Raw genomic sequence first — 21,618 nt, 5'->3', positions numbered from 1 at the left:
TTTGAGCCTGTGAGTGACTGAAAGTCGGCCCACATGCCATCATTGGCACATGCACTTAGGCTACCAGCTGCTGGATTAGAAACAAAATCCACCAGGCACACACACTGAGTCCGTAACTAGAATGTTATTTTGTCCTAAAGAGGTGACTCTTGGTCCAAGAAAGGGACTTAGTCCCTGGAGAGTTTACAAAACTCAATTGTAAAACACTTGCCAAGTTTGTTCATTTTTCTCACGAAAGGAACACGAAAATCAAAATAGTTGAGTGGCCTGGAATGTGCTTAGGGAATGACCTTGGAAGTAAGGAAGGAAAAGGACATCACAGACATTTTCCAGGCACAAGTCCCACGGACAGAGCTGAATGACATCTTCTCTAGCGGTTTTGAAACCAAAATCTGGTCAGGGAAAGAGACAAGGTGCATTCTTTGAAACCGAGAACAGTTTCCCACCCAGGAAGTGGCCACCCAAGTTTAGGGACAACCTGTTCACCCACAGACGTGTACGCAAATACTCCTGGCAGCATCGTTTCTAATGGCCAACAACTGCAGATAATCCAAATGCCCATCGCCTGGTGCGTGGACAAGCGGAACGTGGTACATCCACACAACCGGATGATTCTAATTCCTCAGAAGACAGCTAGTGACTACCTGACTTCAGAAAGTTCCCTTGTTCCAGTTTTCAGTCAATCCCCACTCCCACTCCCAGACTCGGGAGACACCACTAATCTGCTTCCTGTCTTTGCTGAAAAATGTCATAAATGGAATCATATGATGTGGAGTCCTTTGCATCTGTTTTCTTTCCCTTAAGCATATATTTTTGTCACCACTGGGGTTGGCGCCTACTACTGGCATCTACTGGGAAGGAGCCAGGGATGCTGCTAAACATCCTGCAATGAGCAGGACAGCCCCCACCAGGAGAATGATCCCGTCCAGCACGTCACTGGTGCTGAGGCTGAGAAACCCTGCACTGGTGGAAGGAAAGTGAATCGATGAGCCCATGAATCGCTTTTCTAAATCGGAGGATTGTTCTTACTGTCCTCTCAAATCCCAAGAAAAATCTCTAAGGTATTTCAACACCCCTTCCCCCTCCATAATTTGACATTTGTTTCTCTAAAACATTATTTTGAAAGAAGTCCCCAGGATGGGAGAAATATCAGGATTATTCTGTCAGAGGCACTGCAATGCTCTGCAGAGACTGTCCCCCACTTCAGGAATGACCCCCAGCTCATTGGGGGAGGGGACAGAGGACAGTCTGCAGATAAAGCGTCACTTCAGCCAAGGTCAGGCCCTCTTCCCAGGGCAGCTCACATCCCATGAAAGGTTCATGGGGGGTGTAAAGAGCCAGCCAACTCACCCAACTCGGGAAACTCTGAAGGGCCAACCCAGCTCAAGAATTCCTCAGGGGTTGTCTGAGCCTTTGTTAAGACAGCATCACAGGAGTTCCCACCATGGCACAGCAGAAAGGAAGTATCCGTGAGGATATGGGTTCAATCCCCGGCCTCACACATGGGTCAGGAATCCAGCATTGCTGTGGCAGTGGCGTAGGCTGGCAGCGGCAGCTCTGTCACGATATGCACAAAAATAAACTCAAAATGGCTTAAAGACTTAAACACAAGGAGTTCTCATTGTGGCTCAGCGGAAACGAATCTGACTAGTGTGCATGAGGATGAAGATTCAATCCCTGGCCTCACCCAGTGGGTTAAGGATCCAGCATTGCCGTGAGCTGTGGTGTAGGTTGCAGACGAAGCTCAGAGCCCGAGTTGCTGTGGCTGTGCTATAGGCCAGCAGCTGCGGCTCCAATTCAACCCTTAGCCTGGGAACTTCCATATGCAGTGGGTACAGCCCTAAAAAGACAAAAAAAAAAAATTAATAAATAAATTTTAAAAAGACTTAAACATAAGATATGACATCATAAAAGTCCTAAAAGAGGACATATGCAAAACATTCTCTGACATAAATCTTATAAATGTTTACTTAGGTCAGTCTCACAAGGCAATGGAAATAAAAACAAAAATCACAAATGGGACCTAGGAGTTCCCGTTGTGGCTCAGATATGACTAGTATCCATGAGGACGCAGGTTTGATCCCTGGCCTTGCTTAGCAGGTTAAGGATCCAGCGTTGCTGTGAGCTGTGGTGTAGGTCACAGATGCGGCTTGGATCTGGCATTGCTGTGGCTGTGGCGTAAGCTGGCATCTACTAGCCTGGGTACCTCCATATGACATGGGTGTGCCCCTAAAAAGATAAAAACAAACAAGCAAACAAAACAAACAAAAGAGACCTAATCAAACTGTCAAGCTTTATTGCACAGCAAAGGAAACCATAAAAAAACAAAAACAAAACGAAAACAAAACCTACAGAATGGGAGAAAATAGTTGCAGATGATGCAACTGACAAGGGATTAATCTCCAAAATATACAAACAACTCACACAACTCAAAAAAAAAATCAAAAATTAGCAGAAGACTCAAATAGACATTTCTCCAAAGAAAACACACAGATGGTCAGTAGGCGCATGAAAAAAAGCACTCAACATCACTAATTAATAGAGAAATGCAAACCAAAACTACATGAGGTACCACCGGACACCAGTCAGAATGGCCATCCTTAATAAATCCACAAATTACAAATACTGGAGAGGGTAAGGAAAAAAGGGAACCCTCCTACACTGTTGGTGGGAATGTAAATTGGTACAGCCATTATGGAAAACAGTATGGAGGTTCCTCAGAAAACTAAATATAGAACCACCATAAAATATAGCAATCCCACTCCTGGGCATATATCCAGACAAAACTTTCATTCAACACATGCACTCCTATGTTCATTGCAGCACTATTCACAATAGCCAAGACATGGAAACACCCTACATGTCCATCAACAGATGAATGGATTAAGAAGATGTGGTACATATACACAACAGAATATTACTCTGGCATAAAAATGAACAAAATAATGCCATTTGCAGTTACATGGATGAAACTAGAGATTCTCATTATAAGTGAAATAAAGTCAGAAAGAGAAAGACAAATACCGTATATCACTTCTATGTGGAATCCAATATGGCACAAATGAACCTATCTACGAAATAGAAACAGACTCACAAACATAGAGAATAGAGTTGTGGTTGCCAAGGGGGTGGGGGGTGGGAGTGGGATGGACTGGGAGTTTGGGGTTAGTAGCTGCAAACTGTCACATTTAGAATGGATAAGCGGAGTTCCCGTCGTGGCACAGTGGTTAACGAATCCGACTAGGAACCATGAGGTTGCGGGTTCGGTCCCTGCCCTTGCTCAGTGGGTTAACGACCCGGCGTTGCCGTGAGCTGTGGTGTAGGTTGCAGACTCGGCTCGGATCCCCTGTTGCTGTGGCTCTGGCGTAGGCCGGTGGCTACAGCTCCAATTCGACCCCTAGCCTGGGAACCTCCATATGCCACGGGAGCGGCCCCAAGAAGTAGCAACAACAACAACAAAAAAACAAAAGACAAAAAAAAAAAAAAAAAAAAAAAGAATGGATAAGCAATGAGATCCTGCTGTACAGCACAGGGAACTATATCCAATGTCTGGAGATAGAACATGATGGAAGATAACAAGAAAAAGAACGTAATATATACATCACTGGGTCACTCTGCTGTACAGAAGAAATTGGCACAACATTGTAAATCAATTATATTTTACTAAAAAAAATTAAATAAATAAGCAAAATAGGAGTTCCCATCACGGCGCAGCAGAAACGAATCCGACTAGGAACCATGAGGTTGCAGATTCGATCCCTGGCCTCGAACAGTGGGCTGAGGATCCAGTGTTGCCGTGAGATGGGGTATAGACTGCAGACGTGGCTCAGATCTGGTGCTGCTGTGGCTGTGGTGTAGGCCAGTGGCTACAACTCCAATTGGACCCCTAGCCTGGGATCTTCCATATGCCCGAGTGTGGCCCTGAAAAGACAATAAACAAACAAACAAATAAACAAAATATGTGCAGTTTATCACCTATCAGTTATACCTCAAAAAAACTATTTTAGAAAGAAGAAAAGGGAGGGATTCCCATGTGGTGCAGCAGGTTAAGGATCTGGCTTTGTCACTGCAGTGGCTCGGGTTGCTGTTGTGGCACAGCTTTTGATTCCTGGCGCAGGAACTCCCACACATGCCGTGGGTGCAGCCAAAAAAAAAATTTTTAATTTTAAAAATTCCTAACATAGCTATTTTCATTTTTTCCTCTTTGTGGGTTTTGTGCACATGTCCAACATGTACCTAGTTTACAATGGTGTAATGATACCGTATATTAACTGTTCTCAGCTGTGATGCTGTCACGCTGGTGTGTCCTGATGTTCCAACTGCAAGATGTACCAACTAAATTTGTTCTTGATCATATTTCAAATACCCGGTTGGGGGTTCCCACTGTGGCTCAATGAGTTAAGAACCCGACTTGGTATTCACGAGGATGTGGGTTCAATCCCTGGTCTCGCTCACTGGGTTAAGGAGCTGATGTTGCGGCAAGGGCTGTGGCATAGGTTGCAGGTGCAGCTCCAATTTGACCCCTGGCCTGGGAACTTCCATATGCCACAGGTGTGGCCATGAAAATAAGTAAATAAGCAAATAAACAAACACAAATACATAAATAACATACCTGGTTTGCCAAGGTTTACCTCTTTTACTATATTATAGCATATCTAAGATTAGAACCACTATAATGTCAACTTGTATCTCTCTGCATATCGGCATGCTTTCTTACGTGCAAATACTAGCAGGCAGAATTTCACATAACCCTTGGCACATCCTTAGGAAAATGTCAGGCACTGAGGACCAGTGATGTAAATACTCAGTTGTATCTTGGCAAACATTAGATCTTAAAACTGTGTCACATGCGTTGCTACATGGCCTTCATCATTGACATTTGCCTTAAATCAAAGTAAAATATAAAAATGTAAGAAATCATGTAAATAAGCCTTCTAGCAATCCCTTCCCCCCTTCTGCCAGCACAAGTTCCTGAAAATGACTTCTTTTTTTTTATTATTTCTTCCTTCTTTCCCTCTCTTTCCTTCTTTTCTGACTGTGTTTCTTTGTGGGTCAAAAATCAAAAAGTGTGAAACAGGGAGTTCCTGTTGTGGCTCAGCAATACCAAACCCAAAAGTATACATGAGGATGCTGGCAGGTTCGACCCCCTGGCCTTACTCCGTGGATTAAGGATCTGGCATCACCAAGGGCTGTGGTGTAGGTTGCAGACAAGGCTCAGACCCCGTGTTGCTGTGGCTGTGGCATAGGCTGGAGGCTGTAGCTTCCATTTGACCCCTAGCTTGGGAACTTCCATATGCCACACCTGCAGCCCTAAAAAGAAAAACGTGCAAAAAAAAAAAAAAAAGGTGTGAAACATTCTGTACAACAAAAACTCTCCCACCTGCCCTGCCTCTAATAACTAGCTTCCCTCCTCAAAGGCAACCAGTTTTATCAGTTTTTTGTCTCTCCAGCCATGAGTATCAAGGAGTGTATATGTGTTATATCCACACGCTTAGTATTTCAATTTTTTTGTTTGTTTGTTTTTAGGGCCACACTCACAGCATATGGAAGTTCCCAGGCTAAGGGTCAAAATGGAGCTACAGCTGCCAGCCTACACTACAGCTCACGGCAACGCTAGATCCTTAACCCACTGAGCAAGGCCAGGGATCAAACCCGCATCTTCATGGATACTAGTCGGGTTCATTTCCACTGCGCCACAACAGGAACTCCTAGTATTTCAACTCTTAAAAAAAAAAAAAAAAACAAAAACAGAAATTATATGCACAGTTTTTTACATTTTTTTCACTTTTTAAGAAGTAGGATAACACTGATTTTTCCACAATATTATTATGCAAAGAGGACTTCCCTGGTGGCCAAGCAGTTAAGGGTTAGGCAATGTCATGGCTGTGGCTCAGGTTTGATCCCTGGCCCAGGAACTCCTGCATGCTGTGTGTGTGGCAATAATAATAATAATATGTAAAAAGTCTTTTTAACGTTGAAAATACAACAGACACTGGTGTACTGAATTAGCCCCACATCCATAACACTTAGTTTTCCTACCTTTTGCTTTGACAAACATTGCTGTAATAAATAACCTCATACTGCATGTAGAAAACATGTTTATTGTATAAATTCTTAAAATGGGAATTGCCAGGTCAAAGTGCGTGTGCATTTTTAAAACAGAAAGATAGCGCTACACTGCCCTTTAGAGTTTGTACTTAGAGGTTGCACTGATTTTCACGCCCACCACTTACATAAGACAATGACTTTCCAGGAACCCCTGCCAAGTCCCTGAGTCCTAAAATTTTTTCATCTCTGCCAACGTGATAGATGAAAACTTACCATAGTGTAATTGTAACCTGCAGTTTTCAGAAGTGTACACAAGCAGGTCTGTGTTTGAGAGCCATCAACACGTCCATTTCTGTGAATGCTCTGTTCATATCATGTGCCCACTTTTCCATGGGGCTCCTGTTCTTTTACTTTGCTGATTTTTTTAGCTCTTTCTACACTAGAAGAACTAGCTTTCTGACTATAAAATGGACCTAAATATTTTTCTCAGCTATGTTTTTAACTTACTGGATTTTGCCAAACAGATTTTTTGAATTTTATGTAATTGAATGTATAAATCTTTTCTTCTAAGCTTTCTGCCTTTGATAGTAGTTAGCAAGGCTGTTTCTACTCTCAGAATTTTTTTAAAGGTTTTTTCCTTATATTCCCTCAGGTCTTTTGTTGGTTTCCTTTTTTAGCACATAAATATTTGCTCTATCTAGAGATGTTTCTTGTGTACAGTCTTTATGAGGTATGGGCCCAGTTATATTTTGTTTAAACTTCTCAGTTGTGCCATATCATTTAATAATCCATCTTTTACTGATTTTTTTAAAAAAAACAACTTATTAAAGGATTTCTGATTTCAAATATGTAATTCCAAATTACATGATTAAAGGTCTAAGGATAGAATACATTTAATGTAAAATTTAAAAAGTACTCTTGGTATGTTACATGTTTATTTACATGTTTATTTGTACTTTTATTAGAAATTAGATAAGAAAGGAAATAGAGAAATTTTTACATCAGCCACAGGCAATTTCCCAGTAATGAAACTGATGCTTATGTGTCAGAGTGACTTAAGTTTCTTTGGGGTAGCATCCATTTTTAACGCTTAATAATCGAGTAAGCCTATTTTACTCTTTATAGCATAAAGGAACAAGTGAGAAGAATATTAATTAATATAGTTCTAAATGTCTCTTTCAATCCCATTATATTGCTCTAATAAGCTATATCTCCTTGAATATAAACTTGCATGATTGACTACAGAATATATATCTAGACAAATAGGTCACAAAATTTCACAGATTATCTGTGTTGATGCAATTTTAACATTCTAATTGTCCAACTAAACAAATCCAGGCGTTACCGCTGTGGTGCAACAGGTTCAGTGGCATCTCTGCTGCACCAGGATGCAGTTTTGATGGACCATAATGGGTTAAAGGATCCAGTGTTGCCACACCTGTGGCCAGAGGTCACAACTTCAGCTCACATCTAATCCCTGGCTGGGGAACGCCATGTGCCTTGGGCAGCCAAAAATGGAAAAGAAAAAAAAAAAAAAAAAAAGAACTCAGTGTTGTCTTTGTGGCCCTGCAGGTTTGATCCCAGGTCCAGTGCAGTGGGTTAAGGATTCTGTGTTGCTGCAACTATGGGATAGGTTGCAGCTGCAGCTCTGATTCAATCTCTAGCCCAGGAATTTTCATATGTCACAGGTGCAACCAAAACAAATAAAAAACAAACACACAAAAAAAATAAATCCAAACTGTCCAATTCCAAATTGATGCCATCGGAAAGGCAATCATACCGTGGATTAAATACAGTTTAGGGCTGTTTTGAATGTAGACAATATCACTGACTTGTGAAAGATAAAGATCTTTCTCTCCCTCCTCCAAAATTTGAAAATTACGTCATGTTTAGTTCCTCTATAAGTTTCTGTTTGCTTGGTGGACTAGTTAGGAGTTTTGTTTTTGTTTTTCGTTTTTTTTTTCGGGGGGGGTGGTTAGGGCCGCATCCATGGCATATGGAAGAAACTAGGCTAGGGATCAAATCAGAGTTTCAGCTGCCAGCCTACACCACAGCCACAGCAACGTGGGATCTGAGCCTGTCTGCAACCTACACCACAGCTCACGGCAACGCCGGATCCTTGACCCACTGAGCAGGACCAGGGATCGAACCCATATGCTCAAGGATGCTAGACAGGCTCGTTACTGCTGCATCACAATAGGAACTCCAGAAGTTCCTCTATTTGCTATTTCTGCTACTTTAAATAATCAATTTATGCCACTATTTCTAATCCCAACAATCAGTAGGTAAGCACTCCTCTCAGCAAAGAGAAACTAATTGTGCACAGAAGTGTACATTTTTTTTGGTTGTTGTTCTCACTCCATGTTATCCACAACAGGGCCCAATCTAATAATAACAAAAAACAACAATAATAACAGGGTATGGAGACAAGATGTAGAGACTCAGATCAATCTTCACCATTCTATGACTCAAATACCCATGAGTCCATGGTGCTTTATTTATTTATTTATTTGTCTTTTCCAGGGCTGCACCCGAGGCATATGGAGGTTCCCAGGCTAGGGGTCTAATCGGAGCTATAGCTGCCGGCCTACACCACAGCCACAGCAACGCGGGATCCAAGCCGCGTCTGCAAACTACACCACCAAGCTCACGGCAACGCCAGATCCTTAACCCACTGAGCAAGGCCAGTGATCGAACCTGCAACCTCATGATTCTTAGTTGGATTTCTTAACCACTGCGCCATGACGGGAACTCCGAGTCCACAGTGCTTTAAGTGAGTGAATGAATGAATGAATAGATAAATAAATAAATGGTACCATTCTCCTTTCCGAAGAATTCTAGTAAAGGCAGAAATAGAAAATCACCATTAGAACATCACAGGCAAGATCCACTGATGACTGCTAAGAGCAGTAAATGAAAGTTTAAGGGAGAACAGGCTTATGCCTCAAATATCTCCCCCCCAAATATGTCTTAATTACTGTAAGGTTTTAACAAATGTCCACAGATTCTTCGATGTTCTTCCCTCCAGAAGGTGGGTTTAATCTACTCACCCCCTTCCCCTACCCTGAGATTCGGCTGCACCTAGTGACTCCCTTCCAAGGACTGGGGTCTGGAAGGGGGGACACAGTGATCACGAGTGACCAAGTGGTCACGGTCAGCATCACTGGTAATAAGTCAGGTTTATGTCAGGAACGGCCTGACTGAAGTGGAGGAGAGGGGCATTTCACTTTTGTGGTACACTTTCCCAAAATCCATAACCCCAGCCTGGGCAAGAGAAAACATCAAACCCAAACCAAAATACTTGCCCAATGCTTTTGCAAAGTGTCAAGATCATAAAATATAAGAAAAAGCCAAAAACGTGCACAGATAGGATTAGACTCAAGAGACATGACATCTAAATGCGATGTGGGGAGTTCCCATCATGGCTCAGCAGTAATTAAAACCGACTAAGATCCGTGAAGATGCAGGTTCGATCCTTGGCCTCGTTCAGTGGGTTAAGGATCTGGTGTTGCCATGAGCTATGGTGTATGTTGTAGATGCGGCTTGGATCCCAAGTTGTTGTGGCTGTGGTGTAGGCCAGCAGCTGTAGCTCCAATTGGACCCCTAGCCTGGGAACTTCCATATGCTGTGGGTTCAGCCCTAAAAAGCAAAAAAAAAAAAAAAAAAAAAAAAAAAGAAGAAGAAGAAAATAAATGCTGTATAGTATCCTGGACTGGATCCTGGAACAGAGAAAGGTCATTAGTGAAAAAATGGTGAAATAGGAATGAAGTCTGTAATCCAGTTAATTTCCCAGTTTTGATAGTTATATATGCACAAAATGTTCACATTAGGAGAAGCTGGATGAGGGAAATGCAGAAACTCTTTGTACTCCCTGTGTATCTCTTCTGTAAGTCTAAAATGATTTCCAGATATAAAGGTTTTAAAATAAAAGTGATGATCAACTTTTAAAATCTTATGACCAAGCTAAATTAGCTCTTAGATACTTTTAAACTAACACTGTTGAAGAAAAACAAAGTACAGTTTTTTAATGTCAATAATTTAGTTTCACTGATCATCATGCAATTAGTTTAATGTGAAAGTGGGTGAAGATAACATCATTTCTCATTCCATTTTATATGTTCTGTGTAAAAGTTTAAAGGTTTACACTGTATCCTTGTATTCTGATGGTCTTAGGGTTTTTTTTGTTTTGTTTTGTTTTGTTTTGTTTGTCTTTTGTTGTTGTTGTTGTTGCTATTTCTTGGGCCGCTCCCGCGGCATATGGAGGTTCCCAGGCCAGGGGTTGAATCGGAGCTGTAGCCACCGGCCTACACCAGAGCCACAGCAACGCGGGATCCGAGCCGAGTCTGCAACCTACACCACAGCTCACGGCAACGCCGGATCGTTAACCCACTGAGCAAGGGCAGGGACCGAACCCGCAACCTCATGGTTCCTAGTTGGATTCAGTTAACCACTGCGCCATGACGGGAACTCCCTAGGGTTGTTTTTCAATGCATACAAATGAGTGGAATCTTTGTAAGTTTTCCAATTCATAAAATTAGTAATATTAAGAATAATTTAATAAAATTAAATGGAATTTTTAAACTTGTTTCTTTGCAATAAATGTAATTCAAGTACAAGACAATATGACAGGAGTTCCTGCCGTGGCGCAGTGGTTAAGGAATCCGACTAGGAACCATGAGGTTGCAGGTTCGATCCCTGGCCTTGCTCAGTGGGTTAAGGATCCGGTGTTCCCGTGAGCTGTGGTGTAGGCTGCAGACGTGGCTCAGATCCCCTGTTGCTGTGGCTCTGATGTAGGCCGGCGGCTACAGCTCTGATTCGACCCCTAGCCTGGGAACCTCCATATGCGGGAATCTCCATATGCCCCGGGAGCGGCCCTAGAAAAGCCAAAAAAAAAAAAAAGAAGACAATATGACATATTTACAAGTACGAAGACAACAGACTATTCCTCATTATCCCTCCAATTACCGCTGCAGTAAGGTATCCTCTCCTTCGTTCAGAATATATTGGTTATCAAATATACTCCAGACATTGTGCTAAACTCTTGAGAAATACAAAAAAAATTATCATTGGGTCACTTCTTACTCTGCCCAGTCCCAGAAAGTCTTGCAATTGCCAAGTAACACTAAAAGCTGAGGTGAATCGTAATCCTTTCACTCCCCACAAGCCTGAATAAGGCAGTGTTATTATTATGTAAACCCTATTTTTATGCCTATGTTTACGAGAGAGGAGGCCACTGCGGTTCAGAGAGGTCAACGGGCTTGCCAGAGGCTCACAGCTAAGTGAGAGGCCAGCACTCACCCTTAAACTACGTCCGTTTGCCCCGGACTCCACTGCAGGGCAGGGTGGTGACCGTGAGGTGCTTGGGTCACCACACCGGCGCGCTCCGCAGGGGATATCCTCTCACCCTCGCCTCCCGGGCGCTCTCCGCTTTTCCAGGGCACCCCACAGCCAGCCCGACTCTGCCCGCTGCGGGCTGCGCGGCCAGGGCGGGGCGGGCGAGGCGGGGCGGGGCTGTCCCCCGAGCCGGGGGCGGGGCTCCGGGGAAGGATGGGCGGGGCGGGGCGGATGGGCGGGGCGGGGCCTGACCCCGGGGAGGCCGGGAATCGGGGCGGGGCCGAAGGTGGGGCCCGTCCTCACTCTGCGCCTGGAGCCGCGGCCTGGACGCTGCGCGCAGGAGAAAGGGAACGATCAACGCTCGGCTTGCTGGGCCGCGCTTGCTTCTCAGTTGTCCGGCTGCAGCATGGGGCCTCTCCCGCGGACCGTGGAGCTTTTCTACGATGTGCTGTCCCCCTACTCCTGGCTGGCCTTCGAGGTGACGCCTGGGGAGCCGCTTCAGCCGGGGCTTGGAGAGCAGAGGGAAGGGCGAGCTTGGGGCGCGGGAACCGCAGTCTTGTGAAACTCCTGGCTCTGCCCGGCGCGTTTAAGACACGTTGATAGAGCCAGGGCTGAAGGTCACTGTGTCGGTAAACAGGATACGATCGCTGGCTCCAGGGAGAGCCCTTATATTCTAAAGTAGGGGTTTCCTACAGTGAAAGAGGAACAGCTCCAGAGAATGTAGGAGAAATCCATGGCACCGCCACTTCTTAGCCCTCAGATGTCAGTTTTGCGGGGTAGCGTGCAGAACAGATAAAAACTGTCCACAAAGATCCTGGGATGGATTTCTAGGCGTAGAGAGTTTTGCCATTTCAAACCAAGCACTTTAGGGCCTCCTCCTAAGCCCTTCCCTGCACGTGTAGCCTCTGGCTGGTCATTACTACGAACCTTTCCCTTCCCTCAGCCTTTTTCACTGCCCATCTTTCACTCTCCATCTTCGCCTCCTCTCCTGCAGATCCTGTGCCGGTACAAGAACATCTGGAATGTCAACCTGCAGCTGTGCCCAAGCTTAATTGCAGGGATCTTAAAAGACAGCGGTAGGAAGGCGTTTTCTCCAAGGATTTGAGGGAAGACTGACTTCAGAGACCCATAGGCGCTACCACTGGAGTTTCATATTGGTGGCAGCAGCCAGTAATATGCCCTCTGCCCAAAGCCTGGGAAGGAGTCCCCCGGGCCTGGGACTCTTAGGTGTCTCTTACCAGTGAGCCTAACTGTCCATTTTCAGGAAACCAGCCACCAGCTATGCTTCCCCGCAAAGCTGTGTACATGAAAGAGGACATTAAGCGACTGGGACACCATCTCCAGGTTCCCATCCACTTCCCCAAGGATTTCTTCTCTACAATCCTTGGAAAAGGTGAAAAACATGGGATATAGATGGGGCATCAAGTGGGGAGGAGTAGATTTGGAGATCGCAAGGCTGGGAAGAAGAGGCTTAGGTGCTACGTTAAGTGCAACAAACCTTGGGAAAACTCAGGATAAGAGTTGAGCGAGGTTGTGGGGACGTAAGGACAGGAAGAACAGGACTAATCAGTTCCCAGAAACTTGGGTGGGGGGCTGAGGGCAATGGCGCACTGCAGGGTGTCAGGTGCAGGAAAGAGCTGGTCTTCCATGGGAAGCAGGCTAGGAGGGCCCTACTTCTGAGGGCCTCTGCCCCACAGGAAGTTTGACAGCCATGCGCTTCCTCACCACCGTGAAACTGGAGCACCCCGAGATGCTGGAGAAAGTGTCCAGGGAACTGTGGATGCGCGTCTGGTCACGGGTGAGCGCAGGGCTCTGGGAACCCACGTGCGAGGATACCCAGTGTGACTTGGTGACCTTCCCCTAGGTCCTGCCCTCCGCGTTGTTCCCTGACCTGGTGCCCTCTGGGTCCTGCCCTCCGCGTTGTTCCCTGACCTGGTGCCCTCTGGGTCCTGCCCTCCCTGTTGTTCCCTGACCTGGTGCCCACTAGGTCCTGCCCTCCGCCTTGTTCCCTGACCTGGTGCCCTCCATCACACCCCTCACTCACCACCCCCCTCATACCAAGTGTCCTCTTCTTCCCAGGACGAAGACATCACAGAGCCCCAGAGCGTCCTGGCCGTGAGTGTCCCCTCTCATGGGGAATCTGAGTACACTTGGCATTGGGTGCAGAGAGGACAAGGTTTTCTTACTGGGTGGACGAGGTCATAGTTATTTGGGGAGGAAGGATGTTTGAGAGGCCAAATCACCAAAGCATTGGAACTAAGGACTCTTGAAAGAATATTTCATGGTTGAAAGAGGAAGTGCAGAATTCTCCCTGGGTAGCATGTATTTGATGAAAGAACTTAGTGGCAGAGAGGGAATAATTGTTGGCACCTGCCAATGGGAAGACATGAAGTATTGGCAAGTCTTGGCCTCAGGACTCCAACACAAACCTCACCAAGATATCTGGAGTGGAAAGCAGAAAATTAAAAAAAAAACAGGCTTTAAAAAGACAAAAAGAGATAACAGACTCAAGTAGAATTATTCAGAAGCCTCGATGAGAAAAATGGAAATAGCTCAAAATATTAAATGTGTGCCAGCCATAGATGGAGGTATAAAAAGTGAGTTTTTTGGAGTTCCCATTGTGGCTCAGCGATAACGAACCTGACTGGTATCCATGAGGACTCGAGTTCAATCCCTGGCCTTGCTCAGTTGGTTAAGTATCTGGCGTTGCGGTGAGCTGTGGTGTCAAGTCTCAGATGTGGCTCAGATCTGGTGTGGCTGTGGCCTAGGCTGGCAGCTGCAGCTCCAATTTGACCTGCTAGGGAACTTCCATGTGCTATGCCACAGGTGCAGTCCTAAAAATAAAAAATAAGAAGTTTTTCTTCAGGATTACATCAGGAAATTCAACATATCTTTTCCTTAAGTTGACAGGAGATAATTGAGCCATATTCAAATTTAATATATGAAATGACAAGTTACAAAAAAGTTAAAACATTCAAAGCACACCCAATATCTCCTCCAGAGGATGTATTCCTGTAAAAGTTTACACGCAGGCTTGCTTTTTCACCTCATATTTAACCATCATTTTCCATGCATTTAAAACTCTTGGAGAGGGAGTTCCCGTCGTGGCTCAGTGGTTAACGAATCCGACTAGGGACCATGAGGTTGCGGGTTCGATCCCTGGCCTCACTCAGTGGGTTAAGGATCCGGCATTGCCGTGAGCTGTGGTGTAGGTCGCAGACGCGGCTCGTATCTGGCGTGGCTGTGGCTGTGGTGTAGGCTTGTGGCTACAGCTCCGATTTGACCCCTAGCCTGGGAACCTCCATGTGCTATGGAAGCGGCCCTAGAAAAGGCCAAAATACAAAAATAAAACAAAATAATACAATACAATACAATAAAAAAGTCACCTGGGCACCACTGCCCAGAAATTCCAATGTCACTGTTCTTGGAGTCGACGTGCAAACTGGGATTTTCAAAAGCTCCCCCCACGGGAAGATTCTAATATGTGCAGCCAAAGTTGAGAACCACCGATCCCCAAAAATCCCAAACTGAAGCCACTGACGTTCTCTTGAGGCCAGGCAGGTGGCTGCAGCCGTGGGCCCTGTCAAAAGTCCTCAGAAAATTCTGTAGGAATTAGAGCCCAGCCCTTGATGCAGGAACTGTGAGAAGCAGGAAGGCAAGAGCCCTGGATAGGTTGTTTGTTTGTTTGTCTGTTTTTTATCTTTTTAGGGCTGCACCTATGGCACATGGAGGTTCCCAGGCTAGGGTTCAAATAGAAGCTATAGCTGTTGGCCTGTGCCACAGCAATGCCAGATCTGAGCCAGGTCGTTGACCTACACCTCAGCTCACAGCAACCTCAGGTCCTTAACCCACTGAGCAGGGCCAGGGATCAACCCCGCATCCTCATGGGTACTAGTTGGGTTTGTGACCCCTGAACCACAAGGGCAACTCCAAGAACCCGGGACTTAATGCCAGGTGACTGGGAGTCTAGCACGTCTCTGCTACTGACAGCTCTTCAGCCCCAACCAAGGCGTTTGCTGATACTGGATTCAGGCTCCTGGCCTATTAAAGAAAAGCTCTAGAAGCTGGTCTCTAAGATGCCCTCTGGCCTTAAATTTCCACAACTGTGACTCTTTGTCACCTGCTCTTTCCACTAATCTCAATATTTTGAAGGAAAACAAAAAACACAGCCCCTCTTGGCAAGGAAAGACCTCTACTCATGGGTGGATAAAGGCACTGCCAGGATAATGTGGGGGCCGAAAATAAAAATACCAGCGTTTTCCCCCGGGACCCCCGGCCCTGCTAATGCAGACACGGTTCTGTTCCCTGCTGTGTCCCTTCAGGCGGCAGAGAAGGCCGGCATGTCCACAGGACAGGCCCGAGGACTCCTGGAAAGGGTCTCAACACCAGAGGTGAAGAACCAGCTCAAGGAGACCACTGAGGCGGCCTGCAAATATGGGGTGAGCAGCTCCTTGCTGAGTCCCCATCCCCAGTGCTGAGACAGAGTCTCGGCTCGGTCCCCACGCCCCTGTCCAAAAGCTGCTACCCAACGTGAGTCCTCTGTCTCTCCCCGACCACCCTCCTCCTCGCGCATCCTTTTCCTGAGCCCCAGAAAGGAAGGGAAGGAGGAGGATGGCAAGGGAAAGAGAAAATGCTCCTTAGAGCCCTGGAGCCTCTTATCAGACACCTCTGGCTGTTTCGTATCTACGACCTCAGACCAGTAATGACTTGCCGCCTTCAGCCGCACTCCAATAAACACCTGCTCCAGGAGTTCCCATCATGGTGCAGCGGAAACAAATCCGACTAGGAACCATGAGGTTGTGGGTGTGATCCCTGGCCTCGTTCAGTGGGTTAAGGATCTGGCGTTGCTGTGAGCTGTGGTGTACGTTGCAGACACTGTTCGGATCCTGCGTTGCTGTGGCTGTGGCTCAGGCTGGCAGCTACAGCTCTGATTAGACCCCTAGCCTGGGAACCTCCATATGCCTCGGATGCAGCCCTAAAAGGACAAAAAACAGAAAAACAAAACAAAACAAAACAAAACAAAACAAAAAAACAGCTGCTCCAGCACTCTCCTCCCTGCACCATAACTGCTTTCTCTAGGCCTTTGGGCTGCCCATCACTGTGGCTCACCTGGATGACAAAACACACATGCTCTTTGGCTCTGACCGGATGGAGCTGCTGGCACACCTGCTGGGTAAGTTACAGGTTCATGCTGAGCGGCCTTTGACCCCACCCCTGTGTTCTATCAGTTGTCCCAGAAGGATGGACTCAGAATTTTTTTTAAAAATGCACTGCGTGCTTCCAGTGCTGAAGCCTCATACTAGAATTTTTTTTTAAAATGCACTGCGTGCTTCCAGTGCTGAAGCCTCATACTAGAATTTTTTTTAAAAATGCACTGCGTGCTTCCAGTGCTGAAGCCTCATACTGACATAGGTGTGCTTGAGGTAGAATGAGAAAGGGCCACCTTCTCCCGGAGAAGAGAAGGGAGCCTTCTGTATTTTAAGTCAGGCAGAGCTCTTCTAGAAAACCTCAGGGGGCTCGTGAGGCCAGCCTCTGTCATACGTGGCTTTCTCTATCCAGGCGAGAAGTGGATGGGCCCTGTGCCTCCAGCTGTAAATGCCAGACTTTAAGGAAGCAAAGCTGTTGGTATAAACAGAAGACCATCTGCTTACCCCTCCAGCGCGGGGCCTGGGACTCTGCTTTCCTATCTGACAGAGTTTCCTCTGTGGCCCTGGGGGATGCCGGGGAGGGGGCTGTGTGGTACACCATCCACCGTTAGTCTCATAGCTGCTGTTACTTCAGTGCCTTATGAGAACCCCAGGCTCTGGTTCCCAAAGAATAAACCTCATGCCATTCGGGATCCTGTTTCTGGGCCTGTGTCTTTGCTGGTGTTTGTGTGTTCCTGTCCCTGCAGTCACACCTGGCCATTCTAGGTATTTGACAAGTACAGCTCACTGTGTGCTCCCAGCTCCTACCCACCGTGGGCCAGCTCATGGGGAAGGAGCACGAAGCAGTGCCTCTTTCTCTTCTACAGAAGCTTCCTGAGTCTCTCAGAGACACAAAACTAAACCAGCCAGGTTTTGTAGCTAACCAGTTTGGCACTGTCTTCTGACCAGCTGCGGTGCCTGAGATAGGGCGGCGGCCAGAAGCCCAGTGGGAGCGGAGGCTGGAGTGCAGAGCGTGACTGAGCTTGCATCCAGGTACTGAACCAGGGTCTAGCTACTCTGACCAGAAGAACCAGGCCAAGGCAGTGCAGGAAGACTGGCCAGAGCTGCCGTGGCCTGAAGAAGTTGCACATCCGCTCATAGTGCCTTCCCCTCACCTGCAAAGCAGATCCCCAGAAAGGCCCAGACCACTCTCCCTGGCCTGTGTGACCCCTGTTCCCTCCCACAGGAACCCGCAGCTGTCCCACTCCCCCAGTTATTCATCCAACGTCCCTGCTCCATCTGTGACCACTATGCAATAATCAGAATGCCTCGTGTTTTGAAAATATCTGGGAGTTCACGCTGTGGCGCAACAGGATCAGTGGCATCTTGGGAGCGCTGGGATGCGTGTTTGATCCCTTGGCCTGCAGAGTGGGTTAAGGATCTGGTGTTGGTGCAGCTGTGGCTTGGGTCTCGACTGCTGCTCGGATCCGATCCCAGGCCTAGGAACTCCACATGCCTCGGGGTGGCCAAAAATGAAAAAAATAAATAAGGGAGTTCCTGTTGTGGCTCAATGGAAACAAATCCAACTAGTATCCATGAGGACGCAGGTTCAATCCCTTCCTTGCTCAGTGGATTAAGGATCCAGCATTGCTGTGAGCTGTGCTCTAGGTTGCGGACGTGGCTCAGATCCCGCACTGCTGTGGCTGTGGTGTAGGCCAGAGGCTACAGCTCTGATTCAGCCCCTAGCCTGGGAACCTCCATATGCCAAGGGTGCAGGTCTAAAAAGACAAAAATAAATAAATAAAAATAGAGAAGGGGAGTTCCCGTCGTGGCGCAGTGGTTAACGAATCCGACTAGGAACCATGAGGTTGCGGGTTCGATCCCTGGCCTTGCTCAGTGGGTTAAGGATCCGGTGTTGCCGTGAGCTGTGGTGTAGGTCACAAACGCGGCTCGGATCCTGCTTTGCTGTGGCTCTGGCGTAGGCTGGCAGCTACAGCTCTGATTAGACCCCTAGCCTGGGAACCCTCTGTGTGCTGCGGGAGTGGCCTAAGAAATGGCAAAAAAAAAAAAAAAAAAAAGGCGAGAAGAGAAGGCATTAATGTATTCTGGAATAAAATATATCAAAATGTTTTCATATTATTTGTATACTTTTTAAATGATAATTTATTCTGGTAAAAAAATGCTCAAGTGAAAAAATACAAGAATTTGTAGATTCACATTTGGGTATAATCTTTCTTATTGTTTTCTAAATTTATCAACTACTTAATCCTAAATCTTATCCCAGAGTAATGTGGGATAATCTCTTATTGTAGATGCACATTTCCCATCTCTGACCACCCTTCCTTCAGAGATTCCAGCATCCTATTTCTCTAATCCACTTCCAGAATTTAATCTTCTCTGGAGGGATGAGACAATTTCTAGACAATCATTACACACGTGATCTAGAGTATAATGTCTGAACTTCTGCCAAATAAAAAATGGTTGTATTTGCTGGGGTTCTCCAAAGAAACAATCAATAAGAGTTCCTGTGGTGGGTCAGCAGTAATGAACCTGACTAGGATCCATGAGGACGTGGGTTCGATCCCTGGCATTGCTCATTGGGTTAAGGATCCAGCATTGCTGTGAGCTGTGGTGTAGATCACGGGTGCAGCTTGGATCTGGCGCAGGCAGGCACCTGCAACTCCAATTTGACCCCTAGCTTGGGAACCTCCTTATGCCGTGGATAGAGGTATAAAAAAGAAAGAGAGAGAAAGAAGAAAGGAAAGAAGAAAAGAAAAAAGAAAGAAATAGGGAGGGAGGAAGGAAGAAGTGGGGAAAGAAAGAAAAAAATCAATTGGTTACTTGTAAATACATAGAAAGATTTATCGTGAGGTATTGACTCATGTTATTACCAAGGCTGAGAAGCGCCATCATCTCATCTGGCATCCTGCCATCTGGAGGCCCGGGAAAGCTGGTAGGGCAGTTCTAGTCCAAGTCCAAAGGCTGGACAACCAGAGGCACCAATGTCTGCGGGAAGGAGAGGATGGTTGTGTCAGTTCAAGAAGACAGTAGATTCACCCTGTCTCTGCCTCGTTCTACTGGGCCCTTAATGGACCGGATGATGAAAACCCACATTGGTAAGAACCATCCTCAGTCTGTGACTCAAATGCTAATCTCTTCTGGAAACACCCTTGCAGGCGCACCCAGAAGCTAAGCTATGTTTTATCAGCTCTCTGGGCATCCGTTAGCTCAGTCAAGTTGACACATAAAATTAACCATCTTGGGAATTCTTGTTGTGGTTCAGACGTAACAAACCCGACTAGTATCCATGAGGATGTGGGTTTGATCCTTGGCCTTGCTCAGTGGGTTAAGGATCTGGCATTGCCATGAGCTGTGGTGTAGGTGGTAGACACAGCTCAGATCTGGCATTGCTGTGGCTGGGGAGTAGGTCAGTAGCTGTAGCTCCCATTTGACCCCTAGCCTGGAACTTCCGTATGCCACAGGTAGGGTCCTGAAAAAAAAGAAAGAAAGAAAGAAAGACAAAATTAACCATTTTAGCAAGAAAGGGAAAAGCCCACAAATACAACTGTATTTTTTAAAATAAAAGAACGCTCTTTTCTTCTAATTTAAACAGTGTCATCCTTATTTTTAGTTTCTTCCTCTCCTCCCTTTCTGATCAACATTGTAATGTAATATGAAATTTACCATATGTCAGTGTTCAGAATTCAACACTGAACCACTTCCTTGTGTTGTAGTTCAAATTCCAAGCTTACCAGATAATGTTATGCTTCCAAAACACAACTTTCTTAGGTAAAATTCTTTTTTTTATTATTTGCTTTTTATGGTCCCACCTGTGGCATATAGAGGTTCCCAGGCTAGGGGTCGAATCAGAGCTACAGCTGCCGGCCTACACCACAGCCACAGCAATGCCAGATCCAAGCCTTGACTGTGACCTACCCTGCAGCTCACAGCAACACCAGATCCCTGACCTACTGAGTAAGGCCAGGGATCGAACCCACATCCTCACAGATGCTAGTCGGATTGGTTTCTACTGAGCCACAAGAATTCCCCCTGCCCTCCACTCTTATATGTGCTTCCAGAAATGTCCATATTTTGTTTTGTTTTGTTTTTTTGGGGCCATGTCCACAACATGTGGAAGTTCCCAGGCCAGGGACTGAACCCACTCCAGAGCAGTGACCTGAGCCACATCAATGCCAGATCCTCAACCCACTGCACTACAAGGGAACTCCTTTTTTATTTTCATTTTTAATTTTTGTCGGGCCACATCCATGGCATATGGAAATTCCCAGGCTAGAGGTCAAATCAGAGCTGCAGCTGCCAGCCTACACCACAGCCACAGCAATGCAGGATCCGAGCCACATCTGAGACCTAAACCACGGCTCACAGCAATGCCGGATCCTTAACCCACTGAGCAAGGCCAGGGATCAAACCTTCATCCTCATGGATACCAGTTAGGTTTGCTACTGCTGAGCCACAATGGGAACTCCTATTTTTTATTTTTATTTTTTTATTTTTTGTGGGAATGCCTGTTTTTTTAACACACAAATGTCAGGCATAATAGGGATCTCACGTACCCTTTGTCCAGTTTGCCCTACGTTACCATCTTGCGTAACTAGTACAATAACACAACCAGAAAACTGACATTGATACAATCCATCAAACATATTCCTATTTCACCAGTTTTACACGCACTCATTTGCAGCTGTGTTTTAGTTCCGAACAAGATTATCACCTATAGACTCATGTGACCACAACCACAGTCTAGATACAGCATAAGGATCCCCCACACTGCGCCCTCCATAGCCAGAGCTACCTGCCCCCTGCCCTTCTCCCTTCCCCAACCCCTGCCAGCCACTGATCTGCTCATAGAGTTGTCATTTTCCAAGGGATGTATGAATGGAGTCAGGTTGGCTTGTTTTCACTCAGCATAACCCTTGCGGCCCACCCAAGGTGTTTGTGTGTATCCTTAGCTTGTTCTTTTTATTGCAGAGTCATGTTTTGTGGGATGGATGCACCAGTTTGTTTAACCTGTTGAAGGACATTTAGGTTGTTGCCAAGTTTGGAACTGAAAAACAGTTCCTGGACCGAATTTCAATGTGTGTGTGTGTGT

General features: G+C 46.1%; 1 protein-coding gene and 1 long non-coding RNA gene across 3 annotated transcripts in view; one reads left to right on the top strand and one right to left on the bottom strand.

Moving 5' to 3' along the window:
• LOC106508196 (uncharacterized) overlaps positions 1-11,531 on the bottom strand; it is a 259,868-nt gene extending 248,337 nt beyond the window's left edge. For both annotated transcript variants that reach the window (XR_001304823.3, XR_014833605.1), the window contains exon 1: positions 11,347-11,531. This is a non-coding gene — a long non-coding RNA (uncharacterized LOC106508196). The remainder of the gene's footprint in view (positions 1-11,346) is intronic.
• A 112-nt stretch (positions 11,532-11,643) lies between these two features.
• Positions 11,644-18,089, top strand: GSTK1 (glutathione S-transferase kappa 1). Its single transcript, NM_001315574.1, is given in 8 exon segments — positions 11,644-11,860; positions 12,377-12,458; positions 12,647-12,775; positions 13,080-13,180; positions 13,462-13,497; positions 15,705-15,821; positions 16,462-16,555; positions 16,942-18,089. Coding segments are annotated over 8 exon segments (681 nt in total). The 5' UTR covers positions 11,644-11,788; the 3' UTR covers positions 16,992-18,089.
• The last annotated feature ends 3,529 nt before the right edge of the window (positions 18,090-21,618 follow it).

Source organism: Sus scrofa, chromosome 18, assembly GCF_054392235.1.
Source record: "Sus scrofa isolate SSC_HxYL_T2T_F1_AM1 chromosome 18, Sscrofa_HxYL_maternal_Yorkshire_Landrace_v2.0, whole genome shotgun sequence".
In the NCBI taxonomy this organism is placed as follows: Eukaryota; Metazoa; Chordata; class Mammalia; order Artiodactyla; family Suidae; genus Sus; species Sus scrofa.
This window is presented reverse-complemented; position numbering and strand designations above follow the sequence as displayed.